Source organism: Dendrobium catenatum, unplaced genomic scaffold (genome assembly GCF_001605985.2).
Source record: "Dendrobium catenatum unplaced genomic scaffold, ASM160598v2 fragScaff_scaffold_273, whole genome shotgun sequence".
In the NCBI taxonomy this organism is placed as follows: Eukaryota; Viridiplantae; Streptophyta; class Magnoliopsida; order Asparagales; family Orchidaceae; genus Dendrobium; species Dendrobium catenatum.
Genome location: NW_021318735.1, coordinates 1,251,340 through 1,264,490, shown reverse-complemented (window position 1 = coordinate 1,264,490; position 13,151 = coordinate 1,251,340). Strand labels below are relative to the sequence as shown.

The 13,151-nt window shown below is 35.7% G+C and overlaps 1 protein-coding gene across 1 annotated transcript; it reads left to right on the top strand.

The window, feature by feature from the left end:
• Positions 1 to 504: 504 nt before the first annotated feature.
• Positions 505 to 12,427, top strand: LOC110106812 (GTPase LSG1-1). The gene is made up of 7 exons (XM_020836841.2): positions 505 to 934; positions 1,053 to 1,142; positions 1,248 to 1,334; positions 7,637 to 7,730; positions 9,936 to 9,992; positions 10,991 to 11,070; positions 11,142 to 12,427. Exons 1-7 carry the CDS (start codon positions 705 to 707, stop codon positions 12,301 to 12,303), a joined length of 1,800 nt encoding a protein of 599 aa, XP_020692500.1. The 5' UTR covers positions 505 to 704; the 3' UTR covers positions 12,304 to 12,427.
• Positions 12,428 to 13,151: the final 724 nt, after the last annotated feature.

Here is a 13,151-nt window from a genome sequence, read left to right as displayed (position 1 = left end):
TGTGGTGTTACAAGCCATATATATTGTGATAGTTCTTTGTTGTATTATAATTATAGGATTACAGTATATTATATCTACCTTATAAAATGTTATAGCATAGTTGTCATGGTTGCAGTCTATTCTATTATCATTGTTAAAGTTTTTTTAACATACTATGTTATAACTATCATAGGCAAATCTTATTTGAATCATGTTCAAATTTTACTTGAATACTATTTTAAAAAGTTGGGTTCGTATTCGAACTATGCTCGAGCATGATTCTAACTTTTGATTTTACTTGAATATGATTATGATCTTATTAAAGTTTTATTTTAATAAATGTCTATGATGATGATTTTTAAATAAATAATAATAATAAAAATGAGAATATTTTACTTCCAAATAAAATTTTAAACATATTTCTAAATAAAAAAAAAAACAAACACTCCAATTTCTTCTTTTAGGAGGCAAATAAAACTAAATTTTCTTTAACCTTAAATAAAAGAAGTTGAGATATTTTAATTATTGCCCATACAAATCTCCGACGCGGAGGTGCTCCTGGTCCACAGCAAAGAAGCGACTTCTCACACCCTCCACTGTTCGCAGAAGAAATTGATCAGGGACAAAGTTAAAAGTGGCTTCGTTGATCCTCTACAACCAATCCATCTAGGGTTTCTGCCTTGAAGCGAAACAACAGCCACATATCGCTATTAAACAATCGAGGAATGGGCGGGGGTAAGGATAAATCAGGGGGCCTTGGTCGCGCTCTCGTCCGGAAGCACAACCAGATGGTGCAGCAATCCAAGGAAAAGGGTCACAACCTCCGTCTTCAGCAGCGCAAGTTCCTCGAGTCCGTCACCGACATCAGTGATATCGACGCCGTCGTAGAGCAGGCTGAGGAGGCCGCGCTCCTTTACTCCGCCGAGAACCCTGCTCCAACTCTCCGCATCGATATGTATGTGGGATTATCTCTGTCTCTTTTTGGTTTGCGTGATCAAAATCGTTACTTTGTGCTTGTTAGGGTTTTGGTGATAATTGATGCTTAAAGGTGTTACCTTGTGGCTTTGGGGCAGAGATGGGAGTAGTGTGATAACGGAGGAGACGAGGCGACTGCAGAAAGAGGAAGAGGCATTGCATGCCAGTAGTCTCCGAGTGCCTCGAAGGTTTTAATTCTGTTTTTAATATTTTTTTAGCATATCCTTGTATATTTTTGATTGATTTGTTATGGAGGGACTACTGATGTTGAGGACTCCTTACATTGTCTGCAGGCCACCTTGGAATTCTAGGATGTCTGCGGAGGAGCTTGATGTTAATGAAAGGCAGGCATTTTTAGTGTGGCGGCGGAGTTTGGCAAGGTTAGGGTTACTGAGCCACACAAATTTAAAAGTCTGTAAATTTTTTATCCTATGATGGAAGGCAACCAATGAACATGTTTAGGATTGGTGCTCTTAGGACATTTCACTCCTTTGGTTTGCTAGCTTTCTTTGGTTTTTGGGCATTTGTTGTTGGGCTTAAATTCTCCTTTTGGGCTTGGCCCATTTTCCCTTGGTTGCTTGGTGTTTTAGTTATCTCGGCTGATTGTTTCTGCTGGTTGCTTTGGTTTTTGTTTGAGGGGCTAGCTATTGGGTTTTCTGGCTGTTCAGATCCTGGGCTGGCTGGTGGCTTTTGGTTTTCTGGCTGTTTGGTTCCTGGGTTGTCCGTGCCTCTCTCTTGGGTATTTCCCATGTTCTAGCTGCTCCCATTGGAGGCTTTGGCGGCACCTTTTTGCGGGCTGTTGGATTCCTTTTCCCTATTTATAGGGGGCTGTTTGTTGTTGCAGGGAGGTTTTAATTATCTGAAATTATTACTAAACCTGAGGGTTTTCTCTTCCTAGCATGAGAGCTATTTCTTTCCTACCTATTTCTTCTTCTAGTGTTCTATCTATTTCTTCTCTCCACAAGTACCTTTCCATTGTATCTTTCTTCTCTACATAAAGTGTGAGTGGTGGTATTGGTCGGTTTGTTGGTATTTGTCGGAGGAGTGCCGGTGGGTGTTAGATCAAGATTGCCGTGGTGGATCCTTGGTTTGAATGTTCTTTATAGCACTTAATTTTTTCTAATTTTATCGATACATGTGAGGTGACCTTTAAGGTTGTTCTGAGGTTAGTGTTCTTTATAATTTTGTCTTTTCTTTCGAAGTTCTCTTTTATGTTTCTTGCATCTGTTTGTTTCTTTTTCAGTGGTTTATTTACTTTTTTTTGTTGAGTTTTGTTCCGTTTGTCCCTAGTGTTCTCCTTCTTGGCTTTTAGAACTTAGTAGCCATCACTATCACTTCGGTCCCTATTTTGTGTAGCTTTTGAGGAGTTTCTTGTTGTTATTTGGATGGTGCTTTAATTATCTTGCATTAATATTTTTTACCTATTTTCACCCCTATAAATGGGGTTGTTTGCTAGAGTTTTAGAAGAGTACGTGATGATTTTTGGAATGTAAAACCTGCGGGTTTGTTCTAGCTTGCGAGCTAGCCTCCTTTTCCCTTCCCCTCTATTATTTCGTCTCAGTTTTCTACCTCTTCTTCTCTATCCATGGTTCCCACCCCATATGTATCTTTCTTCTCTTAATTAATATAAGTTGTAAGGTATTGTGTTCTAGTATTGTTATATTATATATGTGTTTGTCTATGTTTATGACAAGGAAGACTTTTAGTTTGCAATGTTAATGTAATTTTTTTGGTTGCACCAATTTAGTATCAGAGCTTTAGGTTGTAGGTCATGTCTTCTTTTCTTTCTTAATAATTCAAAAACAAAAAAATGGAAAGCAAAACACTCAACAGCCCAAAGTTCCACCTCAAGATGCAAAGGAGTCTGTAGATTGTGAAAGTCAGCCTTCTATACAGACGATCTCATCAGGAGAGAATTGATGTAATCAAGGTGCTCTGTCCCTTCAGTTTCTGTTCATTGGCTGCTGGTTGTCTCTTCGTGGGCTTTGTTTTCCTCGGTTTTTCCCTTTGGCCATTATCCCTTTTGTTTGGGCTACTGTCCCTTCGGTTTGGGCAGTTGTCCCTTCCGTTTCTGTGCCCATTGGCTATTGTATTGATGCTTCGTTTTTTCCTAGGCTGCTGTCTCTTTGGTCCCTATTTGTTGCAGCTTTTGAGGAGTTTCTAATGGTTGTTTGGATGGTATTTTAATTACCTTGCATTAAATATTTTTTTCTCTTTTTTCCCTATAAATAGGGTTGTTTGCTGCAGTTTTAGAAGAGTATGTGATGATTTTTGGAATGTAAAATCTGCGGGTTTATTCTAGCTTGCGAGCTAGCCTCCTTTCTCCTTCCCCTCTACTATTTCGTCTCAGTTTTATACCTCTTCTTCTCTATCCATGGTTACAACCTCATCTATATCTTTCTTCTCTTAATTAATATAAGTTGTACGGTATTGTGTTCTAGTATTGTTATATTATATATGTGTGTTATTATTATTATTATTATTATTATTATTATATTATATATGTGTTTGTCTATGTTTATGGTAAGGAAGATTTTTTGTTTGTAATGCTAATGTAAATTTTTTTGTTGCACCATATACTATCTAAAACAAGAGTTAACCAAATTTATAACTATAGTTGATGGTGGGCCATCAGTGGAGTTACTGGACTTTGCCTGGCTTGATAGCTGGGAATTGTTGTATGCACTTGATTGCTGTCATCGATGTTTCAGTTACTCTTCATTTCTTATAGGCAAGACTAATTTCTTCGATCTCTTCCTCCACCTTTTCTATTCAGTTCTTGTTTTCCTCTCTTCTACATCCCATCAAACAATCCTTTTCCTTCTCCCATGCAGTTATGGGAATTGTTTCCAGTTTCCTGTTCTACTTATGCCAGCCCTTCTCCTTTTTGCTAGAAAAAAGCTCCTGTACAGTTCTTCTGTCCTTTTAATCTTCCCCATCTATTCATTGTTGCAATACTAGTGAAGTAGATAGAGCATTTGCTCAGTTCTATCTGATTATGTTTTCTTTGAAGAATTATAATTTAGTCAATCTAATACAATTCTGTATATACCTTTTGATCTGTTGCATCTTTAGCCTTTAAGATCTTTAATTATGATTAATGAACAATGCTTTACTTTAGCCTTTGTTGTAATTTTTATTTCAACAAAGTCAACGATACCATCATATATGTACTGTTCTCTGTCCTTTATCATAATTGTTGTTTGTACCAAGGTTAAGCAGCAAGTCGTTTATGCTGTAAGGAAATGTTTTTCTCATCATTTCTTCCAACTTCAATAGGTTTATCACCTAAATATATACAAAGAAATGACAGGAAAAACCATCATGCCTTCAATAAATAGTGTTTGAAGTTTCATTCCTCTTCTTGCAATGGATCCACTAAAGCTTGTGATTGTTTTTGTTATCTACTAAACAAGTACGTGCCAATTTTTTATCCTTTTTTAAGGAGTCCATCAATTTTCAAAACCAACAGTGTGACTTATTTTTATTCATCCTTAAATTAGTTTATGTAGCTAACTAAACATGAATATCTGTACCTTACATTAAAATGTCAAAAAATCCCTCACCTACCAGTTCGATTGGCCTTGTATGATGGAAAATATCATTTTTATCCCTAATCTCAATCTCTTTCTTTCTCCCTGTCTACAATCTGCTCTCACTTTGCCCCACCCACATCACCAACTTTCCACTCCATTCATCTCTCCAACTATTTGACTCTATACTTACCATAATTGTCTTTTCGTGTGCATTACTTTGTGTCATCATTTGTTCTTTTACTACGCACTTGCATTGGAACGCATTGGATGGAATTTGGAAGGAAGAGAGAGAGAGAATGGGAGATGATTGCTATTGTAGGGATGTTTGGAAGGAAGAGAGCAAGAATAGGATGTGATTGCTATTGGATATATCTTGACTAGGCCACCTTCCCTTAATTGTTCATGCACGTTTAAATAGACTTGTCGGTGCATATGAAGATGGAAAGATGCTGAAGCATAGAGAATTGCGGACAAAAGAGAAAATTGTGGTGACGTAAGATTGGTGAGTGACTTAATAATGCCCTCAATTAGACAAATGGTGGAAATAGTGAAACTATGGATGGGGTTAAGAGGAAATTTGCCCCAATTAGATGATAGAAGTAAAGAAAAAAGAAGAGAGATGGGGGATCAAAGAATAAAGGGAGAGACTTGGATGTGAGGAGCTAGGGAGGGTGGGCTCTCAAAGAGGTGGAAGAAGGGAGGGAGTGGTGGAGGGTTAGAAGTGAGAGAGTGATTTGGATGGGGAATAGTTCAACTCTCACCTCTATTCTATTAATGAGAGAGGGACTTAGATGGGAGTTTCTCCTTCTCTCTTCTCTCATCTTTCACCGTAGTATGAGCATACATGAAAATTTACACTAGTAATGAAATACTTAATTGAATTTGTTATTAAGGAGCTAATGGCAACCCATGTGCAATAAGTGGTAATGTTTTGTACGTCAACCCCTCAAAACCCCACATTGGCGGGGGAAACATTTTCCTCCTTAATTTTTATTTTTGACTCCTTGTGCATTTTATCACAAAGGACTCTCCTTAGATGTAAAATGTAAGATAAAGGATGCCAATTCAAAAGTTGGGTATAGTTTTCCTGTTGATTCCTACATTTCATCATTTCATCATATATGTTTTTCCTTATTTACAAGATGAGAAAAATAATGGGTGCCTACTGCATGGGTATGGACACACCTGCCTATGGAAGGTTTGCATATAGTTCAATATATGTAGCTGTACCCTTGCATGACAAAAGGGCCAGGACCATGATTCACACTTGTAATCTTTTGGTCACAATTAATGTAACTTGAGAGCAATGTTATGGATATAGGAACTTTACTTGCTTGTATGTAAGGAATTACATGTCATAATTTAACATTGATAATGCTATATACTTGGCCTTTTTTAGGGATTAAAAATTTTGTACGATCCATAAGTAGTTGAGAGATCCTTGTTTATGGCTTTTGAAGGTGTTAAACATTTAATGTATTTGATACTCTCATACTGATTAGCAGAAGTTTATGCCAATATCACTGTGCTCATACTTCGAGGAGGGATCCATATTTCTTCTTCTAAGAGGATTAATTTTTAAGTTCAGGAGGTGGTTGGTTTAGTGAAAACATGATATAAAGTATTTTCATGTAGAATAACTTTTATTTTGAGAGGACTGAAATGTTGGTTTTTTGTGTGATCAAAATGATCATCTTTGTTGAATTATTATGAATACCTTATACTTCCAATTACTGTGCGAATGACAGGAGTAATCGGTCTTCTGCAAGAAGAGTGATACAATGAAGATAGAATTTATATCTACAACGTATTGATAGCACAAATGTGTGCTTTAGATAGGAGAATGGTTTACTTGTTTTGAAGCAGTATATAGCCTTTCTATGAATCATCAGCTAATGTTAACGTTGGAACCTCTGAATGAGACTGTTCTTTAATTTCGTTAGCATGCAAAAGTTTGCAGATTAATATTTGTGCATATAGATTAATGCTTTGATTTTTTTGTGTCTATTGCTCCATTGCCACATGGAATTTCTTTGCGTTTTTTGTCGAAAGTTTAATTCAGTGTACTTTAATTTTGTTAGCATGCAAAAGGTTGCATTTTAATATTTGTTCATATGGATTAATGCTTCGATTTTTTGTCTATTGCTCCATTGTCACATGGAATTTCTTCACATTTCTCATTCTAAGTTTCTCCGTGTGAGACATTGTGGTGAATGAGAGACTGCTTTAATTTTATTACGATTGCAAATTGTTGTATTTTATATATTCTTATGTGTAGGTGCTTCAATTTTTCTATTATTGCTTGATCATCCAAGGTAATTTGTTTGCATTCTCCTTCACAAGTTTAACTTTGGGATTGTTTGTTTGATTGAAAAAGGGTTGCAATGTAAAAGGAATGCAATGTAAAAGAAATATTATTGGTGTTGTTTGAATGAATGTAAAATAAATGTAGGTGATTTTTTTTTTTATTTGAAGTAAAATGCATATAGTGTGAAGTCCAAAGATGGTGGCGGCGGTGGCAGGTGGCGGTGACAGGTGGTGGCGGTTGGCGATGGGTGGCGGCGGTGGGTGGAGGTAGCAGTGCTCGGCGACATCCGATGGCGATGGCAAGCAATGGTCGGTGGCTGAGGGTTGCGATTGGTAGTGGCGGCGGGCAGCGACAAAAGAACTTGCTTGCGGTGAAAATGATTTTTACCTAGAACTGGACAAGTTTACTTTACCTAAAAAATGAACTAAAATGCTTACTTTGCATTTTTTTTATTTTACTCTGCATTCCTTTTTCATCCAATCAAACATCAATATTTTTTAAAACTCACTTAAAAGGATTATTTTACACCCACTTTAGTTCAAACCAAACAACCCATTAATGTAAGATGATGTCTTTGTGGTGAATGAGGGGCTTCTTTAATTTGCTTAAGGACTGCAGAAGGTTGCAGATTAATATTTGTGCAATATGAATAAATGTTTCAATTTTGTGTATCACTCAATCGTTTCATGGACTTTCTTGGCGTTCTCCACAGGTTTTAACTCCATGATACAATCCCTGTACCTCCTCAGGATGCATTGAATTAAAAAATTTCAGTATATCTTTTGTTTGTACTTGACTTAGTCATTCTGCAGTTTTCTAATGATTTATTTATCTACAGGCTCGAGGAGAATGAGAGGCTTGTGATTACTCCATTTGAGAAGAACATAGATATTTGGCGACAACTTTGGCGAGTGCTCGAACGAAGTGACCTTGTAAGCTTAACTTTGTAAACTTGTGATTCAGAACAATGATAGGATATTCTGATCTGTTGTGCTTCTCACTCTAGCTAACTGGGGGCATTTTTTCATCTTTTTCTTTGATAATCAGATTTGTAGCTTCATTATTTCACTTTATTGCATGTTATTTTTGACACTAAACCAGCTAATGTCTTCACTTCTATCAGCTGTTGGAGGATATGTTTGATTATTTTTTAAAGCATTTTCTAGTTATTGATGAGCTTTAATTGTATTTCAAAATTTGTCTTATTTGATTGAGACTGTATTAAGGATATAGGATATATGGTTTAGAATTCATGATGGAGGGCCTACTTTCTCAAATCCATGCTAGAGCTAGGGAGGAAAGCAATTTCTAGGTGAGAGCCATTAATTAATCGGCTGAAGTATTAATAATTTTACTTAATATCTAAATAATTCCTCTGAAATGGTGTTAATGATTCAATTTTGATGGAAATGTAGGGTATGAAGATGTGTAAACACTAGGTATTTGGTCAAGCCTGAAGCAAATTAGCTGTTTGTATCAGAGTTTTAATTGGACTTTGTGGCTAGGTGATGCAACCTAAGTTCCTAAACTTCTTAGGAGAACACTTAGATGCGCAATTAAGAAACTTTCTTTCAATAACACATAAACAAACACAAATCGAGACTTAGTAAAAAAAATTAGAAACGGTTTAGAAAAATCACGTAGGAAGAAATATATAAAACATATAAACAAAAGCATCTAACCAATAATCCACCACTAAAATTTTGATATGGCACAAATCCGCACTCAAGCAAATACCAACAAAACAAGATAACAACACCACCTCACTACTAACAATGTTTAGAGAAGAAATATACACGTGGAAGAGAAACCATGGAGAGAAGTAGAAAGAAGACCAAGAGGAAGTATTAAGTGATAGGAGAAAGACTATCTCGCAAGCCACGAAGAACCCTCAGGTTGAATTTTTCTTCTCCAAAATTTATCTTCAACAAGAGAATTTCATTTACTTTATATAGGAGTGGCAAGGGGCATTTAATTGTTCAATTAAATGAGCCAACATTTCAGCCAATAAAAATAAGCCAAATCAGCTCTTAAAGAAGAAGCCGAAGCATCAAGCACAGGAATTAGCAAAGGGGAAGAGCTGAACTACCAAAAGGGAGAGGGGAAGAATCCCAAGCAACTAAATAAGCAAGGGGGAGAATTAAACAGCCAAAAAGAAGAGGGGAAGAATCTCAAGCAGCCAAATCAGCAAGGGGAAGAACCGAACAACCAAAAGAAAGAGGGGAGAGGAAGTAAGATCTTGGTTGTTTTTCATCATAGGGTAATAAAAAAATAAAATACATAGCGTCCAATATCATGAAGAAATAAAAATACATAAAATGTAAATTCTTGACTACATCACTGGCATATCTAGAAAACTTCCAATTGGATTTTCAGGATCTCATCTCTTGCAAGGATGTTTAAGAAAAAAATTTCTTTATCCTTATGTGGAATTTCTACAATGGTATTGAATTAATCTTGGACATCTTAATTTGAGTTATTTACTAAACTATATTTTTAGCAATGGTGGCCTTTAATACGTTTCTATTTTGAACATAAACCAAGAAGTTGCAAAGTTGGTATCACATCATTGTCATGTATTGTTTAAAATATATGCATCTTTGTTGTCATATATATATATTTATCTTGTTCTCATTTATATTGTTTAGATATATTAAATGCTATATTTTGATTTCCATCTAATTATAGGGGTCTTTGTATCATAAATGCTGCATAGCTTCTTCTGCTTCTTCTTCATTTGCACTGTAATTAGCAAGTTAGCATTACTGACTGATTCCCTTGATGTTTTATTGGCATTAGCTTGCTCTTTTAGCCAATCTACGAGGAGCTAAGATGCATTTACTAATAAGTTGAACCCATGATTGTAATCTTATTCTTGAAACTTAGAAGTTAGCATATTAGCAATATTAATAAAAAAATTAACGAAATAAGTAGCCTTAGTGGAAAGAACATGGGACTAACATAAACATGACATATTATGATTATGATGAGATGATGTAAACATAGGTTTTAATTTATCAGTATGTATGCATGTTGCCTAACTTTTTGAATTATAAGACGAACTTGTTTGTTTATTAAATTAATTGAGCATCTGGATTATAGGCCAATGTACTATTGATCCTATTTTTGCTTTGCAGCTGGTAATGGTTGTTGATGCTCGAGATCCACTTTTCTATCGCTGTCCTGATCTCGAGGTATGTTGATTACTTATAATTATTCGTTGTGCTGCTCTTTTATCCTTCTATTATGAAAGGTCAAATATTTTTTTTGAAAATACATTGTACTGTTGCCTGATCTGAAGCTGCTTTCAGCCCTCCCAAAAAAAATCAGAAAAGACAAGAACAGATGAAATATGACTGATATGACATAGTTGGGTATCATCCTCCGCTGTAATATAGAGATGTTTTGATAATATGAAATTTCTTACCCAATCTTCCTATTCTTGATAACAATCTTAAGCATGAAATCTAGAATATGATCTACTTCTTGACTGACATTACTTTCTTGAATGGCCTGTCTTTCATTAAGCTGTGAGTGGATTTGAACAACTATTGTGGTTGATTTTTGAGAGAAGTATGCAATAGGTGTCAAGTAGCTTCAAACCTTTACATTATGCAATAGAAATAATTTACTTATATTAAAAAATATAAGCATGAGTAGGGGAGAAGAAGATATATTATGATATGTTTGGGGTTGATGGGAGTAAAGAAAGAAAGATATGTGCAAATCATATCATGTAATGAATCTTATTGATAGATGAAAAAAAAAAAAAAAAACCCTAATATTATTTATATATATAATTTGGCCACAAATTTAGATGCATATTAGAGTATGTGTCCTTAATATGCTTTAGATGCATTCATAAAGTTTCAAAGAGCTGAGAATATTTTGGTACACTAAGAATTTCCATCATGGAATCCTATGTCTAAGTGTTCATTCAGGTGACTGCAAGGTCTTTTTGACCTAATCATGGCCGGGGGCCTTTGATGCAAAGATAGAAATTTAGTGTTTCAGCTGCATGTTGTGTGGTTGTTGGTAGTTTCACAAGCTTGATTATGTTATTTGTTGAATTTCTTGGCTTTGTACCTTGCAAGTTTCCTATCTCGCTGAACTGTAATAAGAGAATTGGCTTTTTCTTCACTCTTTGCAATTTTTGTCTCATTTGTTTTGAGCTGCTTATTTTGATTCACAGGCGTATGCACAGGAGATTGATGAGCACAAGAGAACCTTGCTTTTGGTGAATAAGGCAGATCTTTTACCCCTCGCTGAGAGGTTAAAAAAATGGCCCTCAAATCTATTTCTTCCCTTTACTAGTTTTTTCCACTAAATTTTATTCACTGCAGGAAGAAATGGGCTGAGTATTTCAAGTCTAATGGCATTCTCTATATATTCTGGTCTGCAAAGTCTGCTTCAGCCATTCTTGAAGGAAAAAGTTTAAGCAAAAAGTGGGAAGAAGAACAATCAGCAAAAGAATCTATTTATTCTGATATAGATACTAAGATATATGGCAGAGATGAGCTCCTTACCAGATTGCAAATAGAAGCCAAAGCTATCGTATCTTCCCGGAAAGATTCAACGGAAATGGAAACTCATGGAGCATCCAATTCCTTAGATTCTCCTGCTGAACCAACAACTTCTGAACATGTTGTTGTGGGCTTTGTAGGCTACCCAAATGTTGGTAAGAGCTCCACAATCAATGCAGTGGTGGGTGGAAAACGCACTGGAGTTACTTCTACTCCTGGAAAGACAAAGCACTTTCAGACTTTGATCATTTCAGAAGAGCTTATCCTATGTGATTGCCCTGGTTTAGTTTTCCCTTCTTTTTCCAGCTCTAGATATGAGATGATTGCATCAGGTGTGTTGCCAGTTGATAGAATGACTGAACACAGAGAAGCTGTGCAGGTTGTGGCTAACAATGTCCCTCACCATTTGCTCGAGAAAATCTATAATATCAAATTGCCAAAACCAAAGCCTTATGAGCTGCAATCCAGGCCACCCACAGCTGCTGAACTGTTGAGAGCTTACTGCTTGTCCCGAGGTCATGTCAGCTCGAGCGGGCTTCCCGATGAAACTAGAGCCGCCCGACAGATACTAAAAGATTACATCGACGGGAAAATTCCTCACTTTAAGCTTCCTCCAGAAACAGGAGATGTTGAGGGTGATAATGGCAGATCAGATGATGAATCTGATGAATGCGAGTCCGATGAAGAAGAAGAAGAAGAGTCTTCTTTATCTAGTGCTGCTGGTTTTAGCGAGCAAAACCTTAAACATGTTTTGGATGATCTGGAGTCATTTGAATTGAGTGGTGCAGTAACTTCAAACAAAGCTGCTGCAGCTGGAAGAAATAAGAAGGTCCAGTCTTCAAAAGCTAAGAACCATAAGAAACCACAGAGAAAGAAAGACCGTTCATGGAGGGTGGGAAATGATGGTGGCGATGGAATGCCTATTGTTGGAGTATTCCAGAAGCCTGCTGTGAATTGGGCAGGTATCAGAGCATCTACTTAAAAATTTTACCAAGTATGAAATAACATAGATTCAGTTATTTGATAGTTTGAGTAGTTAGATTTGTTTTATACTACAAATAACAGCTTTTCTCATTGATGATTTCTGTATTATTATTATTATTATTTGAAGTAGCTGTGATGGATGATATAGGCTTCATTTGGTATAACTTTCTTACTGTTTTTTAAAGTGATTATTATTATAAAAAAATTTTGAATTAGAAATTTTTTTATTAGATGGCTGCTTTAAAAAACAATAAGAAAATTATCCCAAACGGAGCCATTATATATGCACTTTTACCCATTGTTTGTTGAAAAATTATCTTGTCCACCAACTAGAATACGCCAGATCATTTTTTGTTTGGTGCTCGATACTGCTGTGTATCGGGTGATGTGATGCATTCGGATTGATCTCTAAACCGTCCGGTATCCGCACAAAATAATTTCTCATGTTTATGGTGTTAGTTATGTAAGGTGAATAAAAACTTGGGGAATTTATATAGAGATTCCATTAAGTTTGATCCTAGAAATCAGGTAAACGTAAACACTTTTTGTTGGTATAGTATTGTGTTGATCTATCTCTAGAAACACATATCTTAAAGCGGGTCCGAGTTTAATAGATTGTCAATTGAAACGAGCATCTTCAAAGCCTCTTAATTGCAGAGATTTTATTTGTTAAGCTAAGGTTTTAGTTTGGGATGATTTTTTTACTGTTTTTTAAAATAATTTTAAATATATATATATATATAGTTTCAAAAAATAGTAAGAAATTTATCATAAATAAAATTTAAATGAAATTAATGATTTCTAATATATTTTCTATTTACCAGCTAAGAATGAAATGGGTGACCT